The sequence below is a fragment of the Colletotrichum destructivum genome, chromosome 1, assembly GCF_034447905.1.
Source record: "Colletotrichum destructivum chromosome 1, complete sequence".
Lineage (NCBI taxonomy): Eukaryota > Fungi > Ascomycota > Sordariomycetes > Glomerellales > Glomerellaceae > Colletotrichum > Colletotrichum destructivum.
The window spans coordinates 7086108-7107076 of record NC_085896.1 but is presented as its reverse complement, the minus strand read 5'-3'; the positions used below and the strand labels follow the sequence as shown (position 1 = coordinate 7107076).

Genomic DNA, 20969 nt, shown 5'->3' with positions numbered 1-20969 from the left:
AACAGAGTCTGGCACCATCGGCATTGTCGTCGATGCAAGACATTCGACAGGGTCCAGGTGAGTGAGTCGACACGACTTGACGGGGCACCGGCAATGAACAAGCCAGGAAGTACTACTTGTCTCTGTCGTTTCGACCCCTGACCTTACTCCGCTCCGCCCGTCATCGCTCACTCAGATACTCCCAGAAACCAACAAGGAGTATTGTGCGTAGTCAGGCTAACTTGGCATTACTGAGAACAAGCCAATCAACACGACTTTCTGTGGCGCGGTCGAGAACGGCGCGAAGTATTTTTTCGCTGTTGGTTCTAAGTAAGGAATCCTGGAAACCAGGGTTCGCCTTGAGGGTCCTGGGCATACAAAACATCCTTGGTTGGTCAAGTCGCCCCTGGATAATATTTCCGATCCACTTTGAGCCGTCAAATGCGGTTGGATCATACTTGTTGGAATCGCAGCCTTTCGGCAACATTGCCATCGAGCTGGACCAACAGACAGATGGTGTGATGTTGTTGGTTCAACGGGCCATCGAAAGTGGATGTCAATATGGCTAAAATCCGGTTCCGAATGAAAAGGGCCGTGTTCAAATCAAACATGGGCTCTCTGAGGCAGAGGCCGAGCAGTCGTCGAGATTCCGAGGCGGTTTTCGCAGTCATCACTTCGCGGCAAAATCACCGCCAACAGAGAGGCTAGCTAGGTCTCGAGTCATGAGCCAGGAGATCGCATGCCTCTCGAAAGGGTTTCCGTGCTTGTACCAGGCTTTTGCTCGCCCTCATTCCACCACCAACATTCGATTCATCCCAGGGCGGCGACGTCGTTTCAATGTGTCATTTCTTGCTACCAACTACGCAGTGAAGTGAATATCTGTATGGATGCCTCAGGGTATCTCACGGATAGAAAAGCCGTCAAACCGAGTATGGTTCAAGTTCGCTGTCGGAAAAGCAAACCCTTTCTGGCGATTAGATTCCGAGTCCGCGATTGCGCCTCAGCGACGGAGTGGATCGCGAGACCATCGTGCTCGGGCTGGCAGTACCGAAAGGATTCTGAGGTACTTGCGCGGCCAAACATGTCTTTTTGAGCCCGTTGCGACATGACACCAGTCTCTTCATTCCCCTGAATGACAGCCTTGCCAGCCACTCCATAATGCAAGCATGAACAGCTCTACCTTTTTGCCGTCTTGCTTTCCGCAACGCCGGAGCAGGGCCGCAAAACACTGGATACCTTCCGCCCTAGTGGCTATAAATCCCCTTCAGCCGTCTTGGATCTGTGCTGACCATGTCCGCATCAGACGGCAATCATCTTGGCCCCCAGAATTTTTCACAATTTCACAAAATGTCTCAATGTCCGACTCAGCCAGCGCGTCGGCTGGCAGAGTACTTGCCATATCAAAGACAACGGGCCCAGGAACAAGCGTCCGCCGTAGGTAGTTTCGAGCAGGCCGACATCTCGTTGGACGCCCGAAGAACCGACCATCGATGTCTCACCAACGGCTCGCCAAATACGGATACTCGGTTCACCCTTTCGGACATGCAACAGCTCATGCTGCCGTCTGAAACATTTGAAATCGCTGGTGTATCGGCACAATGCGATGGAGATCCAACAACAGGGCACTCAAGGCAAGTCACATGGGCCTACCTCAGGTCTGCTTGATGACTGATTGAAACCAGCTACCTGGCGGACCTCAAGGCACCTGAAGCACAACCACGTTTTTTGCCCATGTAAGCACGACTGCAAGGGACATAGACAAATACTTATTGACGACAGCAATGATTTCACGGGTCGATTGAGCGCAGTCGGTGACCGACTAGAACGAGTCATAGAAGTAGCAATACAAGAAACGAGCCGCGGTATAGAGCGGTGAGTCACCTTGGCTAAGGACACTTTCAAGATACGTTCTTACTTTAGTAGAATTGCACGTCTCGAGGCTCAAGCGGAAAGGATCACGGATTCCATCGACGCTTTGCTATGCGGGACTCTGCCGGGCGGAGAAAGTGTTGGGCATGGGAACAGATGAGTACGTACAGGAGCGCTCGGAAGGATGACAAAGTAGTTCATCTCCTTTCCGTCACTCTTTTTAGCATGATTGCTGAATTTATGTTTCTGATGGCTATCTCTGTGGCAGATGTCAATGGCGGTCGCCAGTCCTACTGTACGTGGCATGCGCGCTCAGCAGGTAGCACTTGACACAACGTAGTCCTAGCCAGCAGCCCACAAAATGCAAGGCGTATCCTGCGTGCTTATGCGTCGAACTCGGCTTCACCCTACCCTCATGACTTGGCGTCGAACTAGCGAAGATCCAAACGTTATCCTGATCTTTCGATCCGCGAGGAACATACAATCCCGTCATGTTGATGATCTTCACGTGTTCTTGGATAAGACTGCTTTCTAAAAGGAGCGTCTTTAAGAGGCCTCGGAATGAATGTTGATATGTTCAGCGACTCGGATGTGATCGTGGTGTACGCTCTGGTTTGGTCCATCCGTCATAAGCAACTGTTGTCTGACCGGTCACGAACATTTCTGCCAGCCTCATGGACTTCATTCCAAGAAGGGATCTATGTAATTACGTCGACAACCGCTATTCTTCTTGCGGTTTGCGCTCGTGAATGCTGTGCGGCCAAGTCGGCATTGGTGTTTGTGGCTGACATTCGCAGACGCGCCGTCAGCGGATAGAAATGTATTCATCAACCTAGCAGAGGTAGCAGTGGCCCTGGAGCATCGGCTTTGTAGGAATCCAATTCATCACACACGTAGCGACCTTGTTACGCCCCTAAAGTTCCACAGTCTCGACAAGGCCGTAACAAGCTTATATGGACAGTGCTGCAGTAGGTCGCATCCACAAACCGTGACATCAAGGAAGTGCAGGTGAGTGAAAGTAAAGCCTCCTTTCTGTCCTTTATATTTGACGCCCTCTTTGACGACTTCTCTATGGCCTTTGCGTATAGTGATCAATCACGGCGACAGAACCCAGTGCTGCCATATTCCCATGCGGAATAGGATTCAGAAATCGAAAACCGACGCAGGAACTCGGCCCCTCAAACGTTGACCTGGAGCTGATTGTACCGCCTTTCGACTGCTCCGCTCCTAGCTGCGTGCACTCCTTCCTTTTCTTCCATCACTCGGAACACCTAATCTACCTGAAAAATGGGGTAGCTGCATCATCTTGCGCCTCTTGTTCATCAACCCAGTCGCATCCTTTACAAAAGACCCAGCCTCGGCCGGTCTCGCCATTGCCCCCAAGCGGCCGACGACAGAGCGCCAATAATTATCCACAAGTCTGCCGGCAGCTTCCCGAATATTCGCTTCTGGCTCCCACGATGTATCAGGAGATCCGACCCAAGCGACCTGCAAGTAAACGTTGCCATCGGGCTTCGTCTCATGAGACATGATTTTGAAAACGTGCCACAACTCCCTGTCCACCATTGCACTTTCCCGTCCGCCCTTCACACGGCTCCAGTAGGCGAACAAGGTCAGTGCAGCATCTTTCTGGAGATTGCTCTCGGGCTCCCAGGTCTCTTCGTCTCCCTCCCAACTGACATTGATCTCGAAAAGAGTGTCACAGGTAGGGTCACAGCGATGCCCAAGCAGTTCCTTGATAACGAAGTAATCGGTCTGCAAGCCAGCCGTGGCTTTTGTGACACTCTGCTCGGCCTCTTGAGCGACTGTCGACAAGTTAACATTGAAGTATGCATTAATCAAACAATGTATCATACCTGGCGGTACATCCTCCCAAAAGACGGTGGTAGCTTCAGGGTCAGGGGTAGAGTTGTCTGATTCCTCTGGACAGTTCATCTCGGCCACCGGGGCACTGGCGGCAGTTGTCGACACATCGAGTTTCTGGGCAGAAGGGCACGCCATATTCAGATCGGGGAGGATATAAGTGATGTGCATTGTGTAGGAGAATCTGTGTTTCGTGTGTGAGAGGATTAGAAGCGTCAGATGCAGGGCGTTGGATAAAATGAATGAAACAGGCGGCCAGCCAAGCTATTTATCGGGTTGAGCAGCTGTCCAACTAGGCCTTCTGCCGACAGGGATCTGGTGCATCCCTAAAAATGGGCTGCTTTTTGGAGCGAAGCTCGAAATCTGGTGTGTGTGGGGGGGGGGGGGGGGCACGGCCCAATCAGGAGCATCGGTTTACTCTCGCGACGGAATTGTTCATCTTGTGACACTGATTTCCTGCTGAACATGGAATGGCAAACACACTCATGGCTATGGTGTCAATATCCCGTTTTGCTGCCACAGAGTGAGCATGGATCGAACACGCGATTAGTTGCGCAGCCTCCGTGTCTGTCATTTGGCTGAGCTCCGGAGTTCGGCGCCCGGTGGTCATCGGCGCCCCGGCTGGGATCTCGGTCGAATGTGGGGCCATCCGTTCCAAGCAGGACCAGTAGGCTTTCCTGATCATGACCAGTTTGCGCACCCCGATTGACTCGACTCTGCCACAGGGTTTCCTGATCCTAAATGCAAGATGCTTGGCTTGTGTCGTGACTTTCGTTCTTGCATGCGACACTCAGCGCAGTGAATCCATTGTTGCTGGGATACATGGTAATTTTTGGACTCATGTCGTTGATTGATTTGACTTTCTGCTGTTGGGTTGTGGCCGAATGTAGAACATGATACGCCAGAGGCTATTGCGTAACGATCATCGTGTTTCATGGTTGAATAAGAGCCTCATCTCCGGTGTCTCTATTGTCGCCGAAGGGAGACCGTGGCCAGGACATTGTTAGAGTTTACATGATGGCGAAGATAATGCTAGCCGGCAGTACTTTGCGACTACTCAAAGCACCGTTTGTGAAACATCCTAAGATATGCGACGTTGACCCGTCAAATCTGGATTGACGGGTTGCAAATACTCAAATACCCCATCGGTTCATGCTGCAGGACCGGTGGAGTTCAGAAACTCGAAGCTCGTGGGCCTGAGCTCGATCTCCCGAACCCCATACCGGCGCACCGGATCCTTCACGGACATAACTACGCGATCTGCCATTTTCTGAAGCACAGGATGTCTAGGTGCTGAGGCAATCGTCCACTGGGCAAACTGCAACGGATGAGGTAAGTCTTCCCATCGCCTACCATCACGCTGGTCATTCTCGGTGCCTATGACCAGGCGGGTGTTGTCTCGCAGATGGGATGGAGTCCATGAGTCGATGGGTTTGAGGGCTATAGTATCGGTCTCAGTGTAGACGACACCTTCGGCTTCAAGCAGAAGATATCGGAGGAAATCGGATCTCATACCGACGTTCACGTTAACCCACCCACCCTATTTACGAACCACCCCCACATCCGAACCACCATCACCACCCATATGCCACTATTCCCATCCTCTATTCCTCCACCCTACCACCTACCCAGATGCAGCTTTCGGCTTCACTAGGCATTTCTGATGCGCTGGATTCGTCTAGACTATCCTCTGCTTCGCTGGAGGACAATAGAGCCTGTTGAATCTGCTCTATCCTTGCGAACCTGCTGTTGGGCGACATAGGGACCTTTCTCCTCCGACGTCGGCGTTGTTCCTGTACCTGGCCCTGCAGTTGCTGGACCTATTACTCTAGTATTACTAGTCTAGTTGCCTGTTCATCATAGCCCTTCTGCACCTTTCTAGATAGGTGACGAATAGTATGGGTATCTAGGTCATCCTTACCTAACTGGGTTAATAGGTGTAATTGATGTTGCAGATCAGCTGGGCGACGAGGAGTTGACTATGGGGCAATAGATACAGCTTCGTCCTACTGTTGGCTGGACTTTTGGCTGGACTGTTGGCTGGACTGCTGGCTGGAGGTTGCCTTGATGACCATAGTGTTAGATAGGGGATGCCTTGAGGAGACAGGCCATAACCCAGCCCACTTCCAGCCTGTTTTTATGTTCTGGCTAGTTAGAGCTGCCCTTCTAGCCTTATAATAACAGCCTAGAAAGATCCTCTTGCTAATGACTATTGAGTCACTGCACTAGTTAAAGACATCTCTAACCTCCTTCCTATAGGCCTGCTTTAATGGTCCGAAGACTGACACATCTAGAGGCTGGAGGACAGCAGAGGTATGGGGGGGCAGATATAACAGATAGATGTTATGCTGGAAGCACTGCCACATGAAATCTGTTGTTGTATGGCTGTAATGCCCATCCATAAGTAATACTCTGGCCTCATCTGGCTGGGCAGGTCTAGTCCTTGGGATAAAGACCTTCTCCAGCTAGTCAAGGGCAGTCTGGTCGTTCGTCCAGCCATTGTCTGAATAGGTGAAGTGCCAGCCATCATAGGGGGATAGATCTGATGGAAACCACTGGGCCTGGACTGACTTGCCCTTATAGATAACTATAGGAGGCAAGGAGCTTCCAGCAGCCGAGATGCATTCGATTAGTGACACCCATGCCCTGGATCCAGGCTGTTTTTTCTGGATGGCTCGTGATGCTGAAGATCCCAGCACTAACCCATTAACTCCCCTGCCCTCCATAATACCAGTCTCATCCATATTCCATCTATTAGATGGATGGATGCCCTGGATGGCAGGGATGTTATCTAGGCGTAGGAACCAGGCCTGGATAACGTCAGCAGAGTGTGCTTTATATCGCCTAGAGTCCATGGCCTTAGGTCTCTTAGTGATGATAGATGGGTTTCTCTGCTTAAATCGATGTATCCATCTCTTTCCTAGTGGCTGTTGGGCATCCCTAGTGCTGCCCAGCAGACGCTCTGCTAGACCCTTCACTTGTTGATGGGTAAGGGAGCAGCTAAGGGATTCTTGAGTAGTTATATAGGCAGCTAGGCTGCTCTCCTGTGCCTGGGATAATCGCTGATAATTAACCCAGGCTGTATTTCTGCTTTGCCTGCTACTGCATAGACGATGTCGAAGTGAAGGGTATAGTATGCCCCATGCGCGAGCAGCCTGGCGAATAGGGCGCCCATCTGCTACATCTGCAAGGGCTTGTTGGAGCTGATCTTCGGTATATTGCTTCATTGTATAAGAAGGAAGGTATCCTGGAAAAAGGGCGTTGTTTGGTTAAAAACTGCAATTGTTGTGATAGTCTGAAAAAGGTGGTGATGTTGATGAAGGAGGAGAAATGCAGGGTTTTCGGATGGTTCGGATGTGGGGGTGGTTCGTAAGCGGGGTAGGTAGGTTACTTGTCCATCTCCCAGCAGTTCGTCAACGTAGGTGTGTTTCGGCAACATATGGCCTCAATTAATCAAAAAGTCACTAATACACCACAGAAGAGTACGCATGTGGTTTTATCTTTCCTTCTCATTTGTCTTAAGTTTTGGAGAGGAAGAGGCCGTGAGGAAACAGCGTTGAAGTGGGGTCATGTCATCGCGACCCATCCCGTCGCAACGACGCGATGCTTGCGCTGCGGCTTGGCTATTCCTGACTTTGGTTGTTTTCCTTTACTGTGCACTACAGCAAGTACAAAGTCGCCGTTTACCCTCGATGTGGTGAAATTATACAGTACACGTATGTACACACGTATTCCGTGGATGACTCAAGCCGCATTCGGATGCAGCTACAAACTGCTCAACGAGTAAATTCACAACTCAGTGTCATCCGTGCAGCAGGAAGGTTAGCGACGAGAAAACAACAACAATCCAAAATGCCTGCTTCCATTCGGCCACGGTACAACATACAGCCAGTCAATCACATGTAGTGTGCTCTCCTAGGCACCCCGATGAGTTGCCTGTGGTACTGCATCAGTTGATTGGAAGGTGACATGGGACCGACCTCTCGTCACTTGGTCAAATCTTGCCTCGGAAATGCATAATTTCCACAAATGTATCGACTTCTTCCTCATCACTACTCTCATTCAAAAATGTCATTCCATGTTGGTGTCTTCCCAGCTGTTAAACTTGAGCCCAGAGGGTGTGGGCTGCCCAACATCATAGATTTTCGAGCAAGCCTGCTGCAGCCCATGGCCCGTCGCAGACAAAGCATGGAAGACGACTAGTACCCTTCCAAGAAGTGTTTTGCAACTGCCATGCGACTCGTCACAATTGTCGCTCTCCATACTCATTGTGGCGACAGTAGTAATCATTGGCTCATTCATAAACCACCCTCGTTCTGGTGTCACCCCAGCCTGCCTGACCCGTGTGACTGTTACGAGAAGAGTCTGCCAGCACTTGGAAAGTATAAATTCGCGGTTGCCCACACAGGCTGTCACTCCCTGAGCTATCTCTCTTACCGATCTTCTTTCAAAACCATATAGCCCATTGTCATTTTGCTAGCGCACTTCTCTCATCATCTTCGTGCTGTATCACTCCTAAAAGGTCGGGTTACTGCAATGAGTGGCCGCCGCTGCAAGAGCTCGAGGATGACTCCCTGGGTCAATAAGATCACAGCAATCGTTGAAGTGGTCGCCTCCTGGTTGAAAACTTCAGGTGCGTCAAGACCATCGCTCTGTCAATTCCAAAGCATTCTGATCTTTACCATAGTCCCCCCACTCAAAGAAGTCACAAAACGCTTCAAGGCTACCAACAAAAGCACCAAAGTATGTTGAAATAATTCACCCATTGCCATCGGCTCGGGTCTGACAAAGGTCAGGATGTCCCTCAGCAAGAATCCCCTTGGTGGGAACTCAATGGTCCGGCGCCTCCAGGACTTACCCCTAAAGCCTCGAGTCGGAACTGCCGCTAGGAAAACATCTTCCGCTGCGTCTTTGAATAGGTCATCGACTTCCTTGTCGAATAAGAATTCAACGTAGTAGTTATTACATCCACTATACAACTAGCAGCGAGCTTGGAAGGCAGTTGAATCGCCTCTCGCGTGGCTTGGAGTCTTGTCACTTGTCGACGCATACCAAGACTTCCAACGACCTTCGGTCCTTGTTTTTACTCACCTTCTCTCACCAGTTGTACAAGCCCGATTGGGATACACAACGACACATGTGGGCTGCGACCTTCCAGGGGAGACGTGCGTTGAAACCTGACCTTAGCTATTGCTACGGCTGTTTCAAGCCAGTGTTCTCTTGGGGTATGTCAGTTTAAAGAGAGGAGAGCCGCGAAAGGAGACCAATTAGCTAGACGAAGTGAGTCTGTGAGATACCTGGCGGAAAGCTTGTGTTGAAATAACAAGGGTTGGAGAGGGCAATAAAAGGTTGGTTGACCGCATCCCGTCTCCCAACCCTGGATCATGGGATTCATTGCGGGATCCATCGAGATATCGCAACTTCGTATGTGAGGATTACACATTAAAAAGTATTCAAGACAGCATACTCAAGTTCTTCACACCTTTCAGACCAGACCACTAAACCCAGACCAGCCTCATCCAATCCTGACTACTGGGATACGACAAAACTTTCCCAGTCATCTAGCGAACGACTACACAGATGTCTCCATTGCTGAACCCCACCTAGAAAGACAAGTGGCTCAACGTTCTTGTGCGGGATGTTCGCGCCAGTCCACCACGCAGTGCTGTCGCGAAAAAGAGTCGACTCGAAGGCATCCATCACAAGACTTTTCCACGAGCGGCAAGACTCTTCCGATGGCTCGATCAAATGCAGGCCGTCTTCGCGCATCCGCTCGAGGAGGCTTACCACCCAGTCAACCTGAAGCTCAATGAAGGGCGGTGCGTTGGTTTGCGTTGTCGGCCCTTGCGGCCCGTACAGCATGAATGCGTTGGGCATCTTGGGAACCATCATGCCAAGATACGTGCTGATGCCGCTCTTCCAAGCGTCCCGTAGCCGGACGCCGTGCTTGTCGTGGATGTTCATGTCAAGCAGGCTACCCGTCAAAGAGTCGTAGCCGGTGGCCATGATGATGATGTCCATATCGTGGTGTATGGAGGCGTCTGAGGCCTTGGTGACAATCCCCTGCCTGTCGAAAGACTGGATCGGAGTCTTCTTGAGATCGACCAGTTTGACATTCGGTCGATCCAGCATCTCGTAGTAGTCCATCTCAAGATTGACGCGTGTCGCTCCGAACCATTCGAACTGATCCAGAGGCGCGACGATGTCCCTCTTCTCGGGGTTCGTCATCCGGCTTCTCGTTTTGCGGACCCAGAAGTCGTACAAGCATGCGTTGGCCGTCTTGTCAAACGCGATGTCGCGATAGTTCGACTGTGTGAGACCGAGGCCACCCCTATTCCACAGTCGCTCGAACAGACCGGCCCGTTCTGCTTCAGTCGTGCAGCGAAGCAAATCGGTATTGTGATTGTAGGGCAGCGCCGAAGACGAGCCGAACTTGGCCTCGCTGAATATGGCGTCGTAATAGTTCTTCATCTCTTCCGACTCTCGGTTCGACAGCTGTCTTTGGTGCATGGGGATCGCGATACAGGGGTTCCGAACGAAGACTGTGAGCTGGCAGTCCACTTTAGCAAGCTCCTGTACGATCTGCAGACCGGACGCTCCCTGCCCGATGACGCCAATCTTCTTGCCCGTGAGCTGGAGATCGCTGGGCCATGCGGACGGATGGATGACGGGCCCACCGAACATGTCCTGGTTTGGAAAACGAGGCATGTACGGTTTGTTCATCGGGCCGCATGCGAAGATTGCGTACTTGGAGGTCGCGCACAGACCCTTTGTCGTGCGAAAATGCCAGCGTCTGCCCGCAGGGTCGTACTTGACCTCGTCCACTCGGGCGTCGAAAATCGTATCCTTGCGCAAGCCGAGAGTGGCATCGACGTGATGAAAATATCTGCGGATTTCTTCGTGCCCGGGAAACCGCTCGGTAAAATGGAAGTCGGCCCAGACTTCGGACAGGCTGAACTGGTAGGAGGGCGTGTCGGAATCGACCCTGGCTCCGGGATACCGATTGAAGTGCCAAACGCCCCCAAAGTCGTTTCCACGTTCAAGAATCTTGGCCGAGTACCCCGCCTGTCGAATCTTGAACAGTGAATAACAACCGCTGAAGCCTGCGCCAACAATGATGACGTCTGTTTCAAGTGTGTCTGCCGTGTTTCTTTCCATTGTAACGAGGAAGGGAGAAAGACGGGGTGGCCGATTGCTGTGGTCGCAGGTATCCGAAGCAGTGATCAAAGCTGTATGGGTGTGAACGAACAGTAGCAGGATCTGTAGATCAAATCTGCTTCACTTGACTTTTATTTCCGTGCCTTTATACGTGGCTTGGTGTATGAACAGCCATGATGTCGTGAGTCACCAACGAAAGGAGCTTCTGGCTCTTTGGCACCGAACATTCATGGCAAGGTCTTCCGTAGGATGTCGCAAGGGAACGGCGGTGGACCCAAGGGTAAGCGGCGACGGGCTCGCAGCAAGCTGTTGTTGTTGGCCATATTCCGCCGCTGCGGCAGGAGCAGTTTCTGGCGCATCAGTTTCCGGCGCGTCAGTTTCCGGCGCGTCAGTTTCCGGCGCATCAGTTTCCGGCGCATCATTTCACTTGCTGCCTCCCGTGCACAAACGTCAGTGCTCGAAGACCTCTACCAACTAGGAATGATGGGATGCATGGCTGGGCGAAGCCTGGAGAGGGCCAGATCAACTGCCCGCCATACACCCACTTTGAGAGGTCAATTAGCGGCCAGGTCTCAAGCGTCGGAATTGGCGCAAAGAGGGCCTGTTTTCTCGGGTATTGGCGTCATGACCCCCCAATAGGCAAAGGTTGGGGCCAAAACAGCGCCAATCTCAGCGCAAAAGGGGCGGAGATTCTAGAACTCTTCGTAAAAATGGAGACCCGGTATCTAGTGCTGCGAATGCCGATACCGACAAGCAATCAGACACTCGCGAAATTTGGCGCCGCAGCTTTGTGAAGTGCATGCAAAGTCTCTATGGTAAAAATCGTCGGCACCTTGTCGGCCAGCGATTGGCCTGCCTGCCTCGCCGCAAAAAGCACAATAGGCTTCCCTGCCTACAACACACATCGATGCTTATCGATCAATTGCGTGAGACTGGCGTTCTTTGCATTAGGCGTTGTGTCTGGCCAAAAGCCGGGGTTTCGTCAAAGGCAAGCTCCGTAGGCGGTCAGCAGTTTGACTGCTTCTTCGCTGTTGTTCCGAGAGGCAAAGAACAGCGGACGCTGTCCCCACTCCCCTGGGACGTTTGCACCAGCCCCGTGCCGAAGCAGAAGCTCAGCGCAGGCGAGTTTGTTGTATAGAATTGCAACCCCAAGGGGCGTGTGCATGAACGGTTCCGCAGGGGCTCCGTCGGTCATGCAATACCCGTCATTTTGCGAATCGATCATGGATAGACAACAGGACTTCACTGACGGCCCGAAACCGTCTGGCCCAATGTCGAAGAGCCGCTGGAGGATGTCGTAACCCTCGGTTTCCACAAGCAAGTTCGGCAACCCAAAATCGCCTGCCAGTGTATGCAGGATCGTGTCTCCGATCGAGTCTCGTAGAAAGAGGTTCGTAGAACCCGTCAGGACATGGTGTAACGCTTGAGTCTTCCGCCCACAATCGAGTTCATGCTGGTGCCAAGCATCCGTTGACACCTCTCGTCTGAAGAAGCGCTCTGGCGTACGCACTAGAACATGGAAGATGAAATCGTTCTATCGGGCATGTCAGAGTAACTGCATTCAGTGATGGGTCCTTGGAAGTGGTACCAAATCTGTCCCATCGGCTTCTTGTTGTTCTTGATACCCATGCCAATCTCCCGATGAGGCAAGTGTCAAGTCGGCAGTCTCACTGCTGCCGTCGAGGGCTCTCCAAGCCGAGGGAGACTCGGATGGATCTGGATATTCGTATTCCAGGTAGGACAGCTCATCCATTGGCACATCCTGTGTTGGTGTGACACCTCGCTCGGCGAGACTGTTGCCGCTGGAAGATGGCGTGTTCACGCCGGACGACCATGAATCAGAAGAGGCAATCGTCTCTTCAAAGTCCAAAGAATACGGATTGGAATCGATCAGTACGTCCGATGAGTGTTGGTCCAGATGCTCCATTGCGTGAGGCGAGGCTTTCGTCCATCTACGGGCGAAACGAATAGTCATAACAAGACAACCTGTCAACCAAGTACGTTCCGGATGCTGAAGCAGAGCGAGAGAGCATCTCGTCATGACGGCATGATGTTTAAAAGTTTGTCCGTCGTCGAAGCGTCTATTCAGATAGCAGCAACTGGCTCTCATATCCAGGCAGTCTCTCAAAAAGGCCCTCTCACCCCATCAGCCGCCATCGGAAAACGCCACAACGCAATTCGCGTCCGGCAACGGACTTTGCGCCATATGCAAGACCTATCCCAAACCGGCTATCTTGCGTACCCCAAAAGCTTGTTTTGGCCCTGTTCGGCGCACCCAGTCAGACTGGCAACAATGCAACCACACAGTGAGAAGGATCGAAGTCAAACTTCTGGTAATGTTATAAGTACATCCGTTCCACAGCAAATCCCGTCATAGCAAAGTATACTTGGAAAAGACTCGAAACATTCTGGGCCAGAAAATCAGTGACGACCTTTGGCGCTGACATCACTATTTCGTGGTATGTATTAAACATCCCTACTTACGAAACGTATGACCTGCGTGAAGATGCAGGACTCTGCGCCGAAGAGTGAGTTTTGATCGCAGCCCAAGCCCTCCTCAGGTTCATGGCAATAACTCCCGAAGCCGAACTGGACCCATGCGACAGATCAGCCCGTCTGGAACCGCCGCCTTCCGCCCGAAATGAGAAAGAAAACCCCCCAGGGCAACGGCTGCGTGGTCCACGGTACGTGTCTGACGTTACAGTTTCCATAGAATGAGGGACTGACTGCTTGGCAGCCGTCAGAGATCGAAGAAGGGTGAACGTCGCAGTGTCGTTCAGTGCGAAGCAATCACACCCGGCGCTACGTTCGGCTAGATGACGAATGGTAGGCTTGTCATGGAACTTGTCAATGGCAGGATGGCGTACTACTTTGTGGCCGAGGATGGTCGTATGATAGGTGTCTATCCTGGCGTTTGGAGTTGTCCACCTGTGTTCCAATGGTCGCCGAATTGAAGGTCCGTGAGCCATTGTTGTAGACCGTGTCACCAGACAAAAGTGTTATCTGATATCACTCATGTCAAAAGCATCGTTATGTCGGTGTATTTAAAGCAGCATAGCAAGAAAATGAAGAGCATGCTTATAACAAATGACAAGAGTCAATGCTGTCCGTCTTCGAATCAACACCCGCTCGGCAAAGATGTAATGCGCAAGTTACACGGATGTATGATATCATTTCCCTTCCATATCTTACTTAGGTTCAAGAGAAAGTGAGGTTGCTCCGCGCAAAACGTTCTGGCCTTGACTCAATCCGCTCCACGGTGGCTCCCTTCTTGTCGAATGACACTACGCATCCGTAACAGCGATGAAGTTGATTAGAAGCATGACCGAGAGCTCGCGCGATATTCTACTCGCTTCGCTACTTCTTCGTGTACTCTGACCCCAAAAGGGTTGACCCAGATCCCTTCGTCACCTCCAAGTCTCTAAGGCATACTGTTAGGCCTGACGCCGACGGTGTAGCCACTGACGAAAACTTGCTCTCCGGGCGAAACGGCGACCTCGGATTGTTTCTGGCGCTGCTAGCCACAAAGCTGTTCGCTTCTTTCAGCCTGAGTTGGACCGCAGCGGTGCCCGGCAGGCTTCGTGATTGTGCCGCCGAGGAAGAAAGGCTTGTCGCACCAGGGGAGAGCAAAACGTCCTCGTAAACGTCAGCTATTGTTCGCCCGAACTGGAAAGGAGCTGGCTCTTGCGGAAGTAACGGTGTCATTTTTGATGTTGCAAGCTCGCGATGGCGAAGGGGTCAGTGTCTCACGACATCAGGGCTGTATATAACAGCATGCCAAAATGAGCCACATCTGGCAGCGCTCTCATCGCCTTCCATTTTCGAGACAAACAGAAACGTGCTTTTGTGCACCATGGATACAGCTGTAGGTTTCAGAGCCATTTTTGGCTTTGGGAAATGAATGCCATATATAACAGGTCGGTTGAAGGATTACTTTGCAGCCTCACTTGTGCGTTGAACCTAATCGGATTCCGTTGCAATGGAGGTCTGGGCGGTTGCCAATGTGTACACTGCTGCTGCTCCGAGAGTCAGTACCTCTCAGCCGCCGTTAGAAACAGTGACTGGGCTTCCTCGAATATGCACGTGGGCCACCGAGGGCAATGCGTCCACCACGACGGCAGCACATACAACCGCGCTACCTAACACCTTCGTACCAAGCCATCGGTTCTGGAATGCTAGTTTCGACCACGAAACATCAAACGCTAGCGCAGTTACCAGTCTTACGACGACGACATCTAGTGGCAACGTTGAACCTTCTTGGACATACCATAAACCAACGGTGCATACCACCGCGACTATCCCCGTCGGCGCAACCGCTTCGCATGGCGCTAGCTGTAGTCGCTTTGCAATCATTCTTGCTTTCTTTCTGAGCATCTCGCTTTGGGACCGTCTTCGTTAGACCAATCTTGCTCTTCCTGGTGGCCGGGACAAGACGATCGGGTGATTCGGGGTGGCGCTGATGAGAAATGAAAGCACGTATGAGATCTGGTTTATGTCTACTGCTGGATTTTCTACTGAGAGAAAGCGGTGGACGCTGTTTTAGTTACGCACGTATCATGACTTTGACGCAACAAAGGACATGAAATCCTGGCTCTGAGGGCCCGACAAGATTCCTGTGTCACATCTGTTTGCATGGGATTTATGTTAGAAAAAGATGGCGCTTTCGAGATTCGACTTCCAAAGCACACCAGCTAAACATACAGACGAACCAACCAGATAACACATGTCAAAGTTAGTTCACAAGGCGATCTTCAGAAACGTTGCCAACCTATTTACACGTATGATGAGGAATTGAATGATTGATGATTACAATATCCTAGGAAGAATAGCTGCCGACATCTTGATCGAAGTTCCCTCCCTCTAGCAACTCGATTTACTCGCAGATGATCCACGGATATCAGTATCGACGTTTCCTTTGTCTCTGTACTTTGGCACCCTTGCCTGTCTTACACTGCACGGTGTCAGACTAAACGAGTTGTAATGCTTTCGACAGGACTAACCTCGTCATCGCTTAACTAGGCTTTGGACGAGGCGGCGGCTTCGGAACGCCAGTGGTATCATATGCTCCGCGTCCTTTGTCTTTGTTCTTGATATCAATGCCGGCAATAGACATGGTTCTTGTTGGAGTGATGCTTCGTTCCGATGTTGGTGTAGATGATCGTTCTGCGAGGTTTCACGTCGGTCGACCCGTGGACTTTATACGTGTGTTCCTTTCCCCTATTCCACGCAAACATAATAAGTTACAAATGTACCTATGCGGAATCGACTGAATCCCTGTGACAAGAGTTGCATAACCCTGGCACCAAACGCCCCCATGCAAACTCCTGGTTCGTCAATCTTTCAGTCAATGGCATTTACCCCTGAGTGTTGTCACTCTTCAAGCTCCTTCGGGACCATTCATACCGTACATCAGATGGACCAGCATGCACAACGTTTCGACTGGCAAGTGTGGTCTTCTGGAATTGGTTCAAGTGGTCTTCCTGTACTTCGGAACGCTGAAGAGGTCGTTTTCACAGCCAATACGTATGCCAATGGCGTGATGATTTATCAGCGTCACAGTCGTCCAGCTTGCCACTTTAATTTGCTAGGTTTCTCCCGACGAATCAGCTTTGCCTCAGGTGTGGGTTGGCTAAAGCGGTTGACAGGTTTCTGATAATGTAGCAAAGCCTGGACTAGGTTGAAATTGAGAGCAATCTTGGATCCCCAAGACAGGTGGGCGCTGTTCTTGGTGACTTGATTCTCAGGCAAAGCTTGTGCAACGAGCGCTGTGAACCATGTCGCAAATCAGTACACTGTCCACCTGCCCTGGTAAAGAACCTTTGTAGAACTGGGTCTGGAACACACTGAGAATGAATGTACGTTCCTGGCGCTGCACTACGGTATCGTGGGGGCACCAGGGGAACTTTCCCATGCTACATACCTCCACTGTCCATGCTATGCAACAATGGGCACCCAAGGAACGGAGCGGGCGAATGACGTCGGCCAAAGCCGAGCAACGTCTTCGCTACCATCTTTTCTCTCGTTGTTTCTATCGTGTCATAGAAACTTGTTCACGCCGGTCTTCAGTCTCTAATAGAGAGAGGCAGGACATCGAGGTCGCTGATGCCAGACCTGTAAACAGTCGCGTTCCAGCTCATGTAAGGCTTGAACCTCAGTTCTTGCTGAGGGGATATGACGACCATCGGATGTACCGTAGATGCAGGGCTGGCGTGCCAAACTGATGTTCCCTCTCTCCTTGAGCTGTCCCTTATCATTCTTTGGCATGAGTCAACAGCCTGGAGCCACGTGCTAGCGTGGTCTTGTTGTGCCTTCCGAAATGCAAACGGTTTCAAGTATTCTGATAAGCCATCGTCTGGTACGCCGAGAATCGTGCAACCCTATCATGTCAGAGTCTCCGATGGGCCTGTGTCGTTTCGGAGTTGTACTTCTCTGTGTGCCTTGTGGACGAGCTTCCTCACCATCCCTTCGGCAATATCGAGCTCGAACTTGTGAAGCCCTATTCACTACTGATTAGTCTAATTGGGCTCATCAGAGGGGTGACATAAGCGGGTTGATACGTCGATGGAGATTTGGAAATGGGGGTTTGCAGGCGAATGGGAACTGCTTGCAATTCAGTCATCATCCGTAAGACCACTCGAAGTCTGTCCCATGGGCCAACACATCCGGAAGAATGCGATGGGGTCGCGTTCATCGCGTCGCCTTGCGCAAGCAGAGAACGTTCAGTGACAACCCGAGTAACGAGGCCAATCGAGTGGCCAGCCTCAGCATGCAATAGGCCGGAGCAATTGTGGCTGAGAGATCTCTACCAGCTTTTGGCATCCATGCTTCGGTGCTGCATACCGTATCTTCGCTCCCGATGATCTGCTACAATGTAATTGAGTCAAATACCGGCTTCTAGTTGTTGACTTAGAAATTTCTTCACCTCAGCCACTTGTGGCTGTTCTTGCTGAAAAGGTACGCGAAATTCAGCATGCAAGACAAACGGCTGCGATGAATTGATTCCCAGAAGGCAAGAATCGGAAACCGAGTAAAAAGCCACTTATTACAGCTGCTTGGCTTGCGGATGGCAGAGCAAAAACCGGCTCAACATTAACAAAGCACTGCGACGTACGAGCTGCAAGGGGAGTAAATCGGTGATGAGCGCTCAAACCGGCTCCATCACACCGTACCACAGAGCTCGTAATGGCTTCGTCCGAGGGAAGTCATATTTGAGGGCGATGCAGTCACATCACGGCATGCAGTCTCGACCGACACCGTGATGGATCAGATCGTATTCGTACCCAGATTCTGTTCGGACTACTCAAAATCACGAAGCCATGGCCCCTCTGGCGTCGGACGAGATCGTCTTCACATACGACAAAAAGGCAAAAGAGAAGGTCCGAAAATGCGGGGGAAGCGCGAAACGCAAAGCCCTGAAGCTGGGCCAGGGGGCCCGAGTGTTTTCGGCCGTCGTCCATTTCAATCCGACCTATGGAAAATTAGACGGTGCTGTCTACGTCCCGCAAGGCCAAAGTATTCCTGACGTGAACCAGTTCGTGAGTCTTGGCAATCGACAAGTCTTTTGGGGTTCGGACGGTTCGAACTGACGCAAGTCTGGACCAGCTGACGGAACTCGCCAACGGCATGCAAGGAATTGGAGGCCAACGTCGGGTCACACGCCGTCGACGGGGGGAGACCACCCCCAAGCCCAGTCAAACGACGGTGGAGGCAAGCGACAATAAAGTGGGGGAGCTTACAGGCAGTGCAACAGGAGAGGGCGATGCCAGCGCAGCCGAAGTCGCAGACGCGAATGAAGTCGCGAACGAAGACTCGGATGCTCCTCACGAGATCGAAGCCAATGACAATGGTGTCGCTGATATCTGCGGCATCGCGTTGGACGCCCAACAGGACGACGCCCGTTTGGACGAAGATCCGGTCAACCTGGCACAACATGAGATACCCACAGAAACAGCGCTGTTCGGCGAAGATCGCAACGACATGACGGAGGACTTCGCCATGGTTGACACCGACCCGGCGGCTGAGACTAACGCGGGCGAGGAGGACTCCTTCATCGGGTTCCTTGAGGTTGGCATGCATGATCTGTTTGAGATGGAAGCCGAGACGACCAGTCGCTTCGATCTCACGGACGGCGGGTGCCTGTCAGCTTCTGGGCCAGACGACAATAGCGGGCAGGAAGAACGGCCAAACACCACCATGCCTGATTGGGAAAATGGGGATGTGGAGAAGACAAGAGGCGACGCGGTGATGGAAAATGCAGCGGAAAGCAACGAGGGAGCCCCTGGCCAAGAGACGAAAACCCAGAAGACGCCAACTGCTGCTGTTGCGCCCGTTTTCCGGACTGCAAGGAACACACAGAAGATTCACCGCTTCTTTTGGCAAGTGTCCAAGCAGATCCGACTTGCAAGACGGCAGGGAGACCTTGACATCGGGCACTTCCGCCAGATCCGGCTAGGTGTTAAAGCAGTGAGGGAAGTCCGAGCAACGGTTCAGAGTCGAGGAACCCGAAATGTGAGGCCGGCTTATGGTCCCAGAAACCCACCGCCACTATGAGTTGGTAGAAAATCAAGTAGCCATTAAGCAAAGAGGAGCAATCCATTTATACAGTAATCGCCATCACTGGTCCAACGTTGACCTGGTGTCAGAACGAAAGGATGCTGACATTCTTAATTGACTTAATTGAGCAACGACTACAAGGGGACGACGAGGGTGACAGCGGCAAGCGACAGAGAATGTTTCAAATCTTCTAGCAAGTACACCTGCAACCGTAGCTTACCAGACATGGTCGCCAGTGTTAATTACCGCCGCGTCAAATGCGGACTTCGTAATTACCTGGGGGGTCAGCGCTGGGGGCACCCGCGACAGCACGCGCATCCGTGCCGTGTGCCGCGGCAAGCTGACATGGCCAGCACGGAGGCTCTCCCGAGGACCCAGGACGGAGCTCATAACTTCGCCCGAGTCCGTTGACAAAAGACCGGACATTCAACACATGGGAAGTTGATACCGCTGCGGCGACCTGGGGGCGCCGCTAATTATGGATTGTCGCCACACATCTTCGCCGTTCATGCCACGGTGAGGCTAGGGTAGCGGATTATGGTCAGCTGAAGTGACGACCTGGAGGGCATGGTCGATGGATGTGATGTTTTTTAACCCATCCTGTCGGCTGTAAGGGCACCGCTAGGTGGTCTGTGTACTGAGCGTCTTCCGACACCACGTGCGAGACTCATTGCTCCCATGCGTTGGCCAGTGCCAAGCCAGCGCGAACCACTGATGCATGATTGCAACCTTAATCTCTCGAGTGCTCACTAGGAGGCGATTGGCAGACAGGCCTTGCGGAACCTGACTTCACGGCAGAAGTGGCCATTTGGGCAAGTTTTGAGATATAACGCGAAGTTACCGGCTACTTTGTGACAGCCAATGGGAACGTGAGCGCTACTCCCGACGAGGGCAAATTGTAAACTTTTGAGGCATCGGTATCTCGAGCTTTTCATAGTACGATGTCGGAAGACCGGCAACATTGGCAGTGAGCGGTGAGCCTTCTTCGTCTCCGAGTCTTGCGTGGCATTCCATAACTCGGTTCGTTGTCTCGGCGAAGATACGATCGGCTCTCTGGCTGTGTTCAAGCTACGGCATCTGCAGAGGCGATTCGCCTGGTTCGTGTGGAATATTCATCGCGCGTCACTGGGAAATCCTTCGTGGCCGAACCAGGCGCGCGCCTGCCGGTCGTTTGTCTTGAGAGCACATTCAATTTATTTGGATTGGTGTAAACACATCTGGGAAACATCGGACAGGAAGCGAGCTGGGCACACGCCGCATGTGGCGGGTGATTCGTTCCTCGTACGACCGACGGACGCTCGCGGACGCCCCAAGAAGTCATGGGCGCCATGTTGCGTTTGCTATCGATGTCGGCCCCAGCGGAAGACTCACTGGAAGGACGTGCAAAAGTGTTACCCGAAAGAGTGGGGATCTCTGGAGGCCTGCTCCCTGTTTGCCCCTGTCTTGGAACATCCATTTTTGACCCACGTATCCAAATCTTGAGAGAGAGCAGCTACTTTAGGCTGTATGACGGTTAGTCAGGGTGGCCAGCGGAATATGCATATATG

At 51.9% G+C, this 20969-nt stretch overlaps 8 protein-coding genes across 8 annotated transcripts; 3 read left to right on the top strand and 5 right to left on the bottom strand.

Moving 5' to 3' along the window:
• The first annotated feature begins 1169 nt into the window (after positions 1-1169).
• On the top strand, positions 1170-2241 carry CDEST_02105 (uncharacterized protein). The gene is made up of 4 exons (XM_062918264.1): positions 1170-1610; positions 1662-1712; positions 1759-1851; positions 1903-2241. Exons 1-4 carry the CDS (start codon positions 1270-1272, stop codon positions 2006-2008), a joined length of 591 nt encoding a protein of 196 aa, XP_062774315.1. The 5' UTR covers positions 1170-1269; the 3' UTR covers positions 2009-2241.
• A 621-nt stretch (positions 2242-2862) lies between these two features.
• Positions 2863-3946, bottom strand: CDEST_02104 (Putative chromo/chromo shadow domain, Chromo-like domain superfamily protein). The gene is made up of 2 exons (XM_062918263.1): positions 3705-3946; positions 2863-3653 (listed from the first exon to the last, which is right to left on the bottom strand). Exons 1-2 carry the CDS (start codon positions 3880-3882, stop codon positions 3076-3078), a joined length of 756 nt encoding a protein of 251 aa, XP_062774314.1. The 5' UTR covers positions 3883-3946; the 3' UTR covers positions 2863-3075.
• Positions 3947-4861: 915 nt separating this feature from the next.
• Positions 4862-5224, bottom strand: CDEST_02103 (Putative glycosyltransferase, DXD sugar-binding, nucleotide-diphospho-sugar transferase; the record flags this gene model as incomplete). The annotated part of the gene is made up of 1 exon (XM_062918262.1): positions 4862-5224. One exon carries the CDS (start codon positions 5222-5224, stop codon positions 4862-4864), a length of 363 nt encoding a protein of 120 aa, XP_062774313.1.
• A 3873-nt stretch (positions 5225-9097) lies between these two features.
• On the bottom strand, positions 9098-10869 carry CDEST_02102 (Putative flavin monooxygenase, FAD/NAD(P)-binding domain superfamily; the record flags this gene model as incomplete). The annotated part of the gene is made up of 1 exon (XM_062918261.1): positions 9098-10869. The coding sequence occupies one exon, from the start codon at positions 10867-10869 to the stop codon at positions 9241-9243; it is 1629 nt and encodes a 542-aa protein (XP_062774312.1). The 3' UTR covers positions 9098-9240.
• A 982-nt stretch (positions 10870-11851) lies between these two features.
• On the bottom strand, positions 11852-12796 carry CDEST_02101 (Putative ankyrin repeat-containing domain superfamily; the record flags this gene model as incomplete). The annotated part of the gene is made up of 2 exons (XM_062918260.1): positions 11852-12403; positions 12458-12796. 2 exons carry the CDS (start codon positions 12794-12796, stop codon positions 11852-11854), a joined length of 891 nt encoding a protein of 296 aa, XP_062774311.1.
• Positions 12797-14226: 1430 nt separating this feature from the next.
• On the bottom strand, positions 14227-14574 carry CDEST_02100 (uncharacterized protein; the record flags this gene model as incomplete). The annotated part of the gene is made up of 1 exon (XM_062918259.1): positions 14227-14574. The coding sequence occupies one exon, from the start codon at positions 14572-14574 to the stop codon at positions 14227-14229; it is 348 nt and encodes a 115-aa protein (XP_062774310.1).
• Positions 14575-14848: 274 nt separating this feature from the next.
• CDEST_02099 (uncharacterized protein) lies at positions 14849-15268 on the top strand (the record flags this gene model as incomplete). The annotated part of the gene is made up of 1 exon (XM_062918258.1): positions 14849-15268. The coding sequence occupies one exon, from the start codon at positions 14849-14851 to the stop codon at positions 15266-15268; it is 420 nt and encodes a 139-aa protein (XP_062774309.1).
• Positions 15269-18185: 2917 nt separating this feature from the next.
• CDEST_02098 (uncharacterized protein) lies at positions 18186-19419 on the top strand (the record flags this gene model as incomplete). The annotated part of the gene is made up of 2 exons (XM_062918257.1): positions 18186-18404; positions 18472-19419. The coding sequence occupies 2 exons, from the start codon at positions 18186-18188 to the stop codon at positions 19417-19419; spliced, it is 1167 nt and encodes a 388-aa protein (XP_062774308.1).
• Between the last annotated feature and the right edge of the window lie 1550 nt (positions 19420-20969).

What these genes read in the sequence shown, in the direction of transcription:
- CDEST_02105 (XM_062918264.1), top strand. Translation starts at nt 1,270, where the DNA reads ATGTCCGCATCAGACGGCAATCATCTTGGCCCCCAGAATTTTTCACAA. An exon ending in CAACCACGTTTTTTGCCCAT is followed by an intron (nt 1,713 to 1,758) that starts GTAAGCACGACT and finishes TATTGACGACAG; the next exon opens with CAATGATTTCACGGGTCGAT. An exon ending in ACGAGCCGCGGTATAGAGCG is followed by an intron (nt 1,852 to 1,902) that starts GTGAGTCACCTT and finishes TTACTTTAGTAG; the next exon opens with AATTGCACGTCTCGAGGCTC.
- CDEST_02104 (XM_062918263.1), bottom strand. Translation starts at nt 3,882, where the DNA reads ATGCACATCACTTATATCCTCCCCGATCTGAATATGGCGTGCCCTTCT. An exon ending in TTGGGAGGATGTACCGCCAG is followed by an intron (nt 3,654 to 3,704) that starts GTATGATACATT and finishes ACTTGTCGACAG; the next exon opens with TCGCTCAAGAGGCCGAGCAG.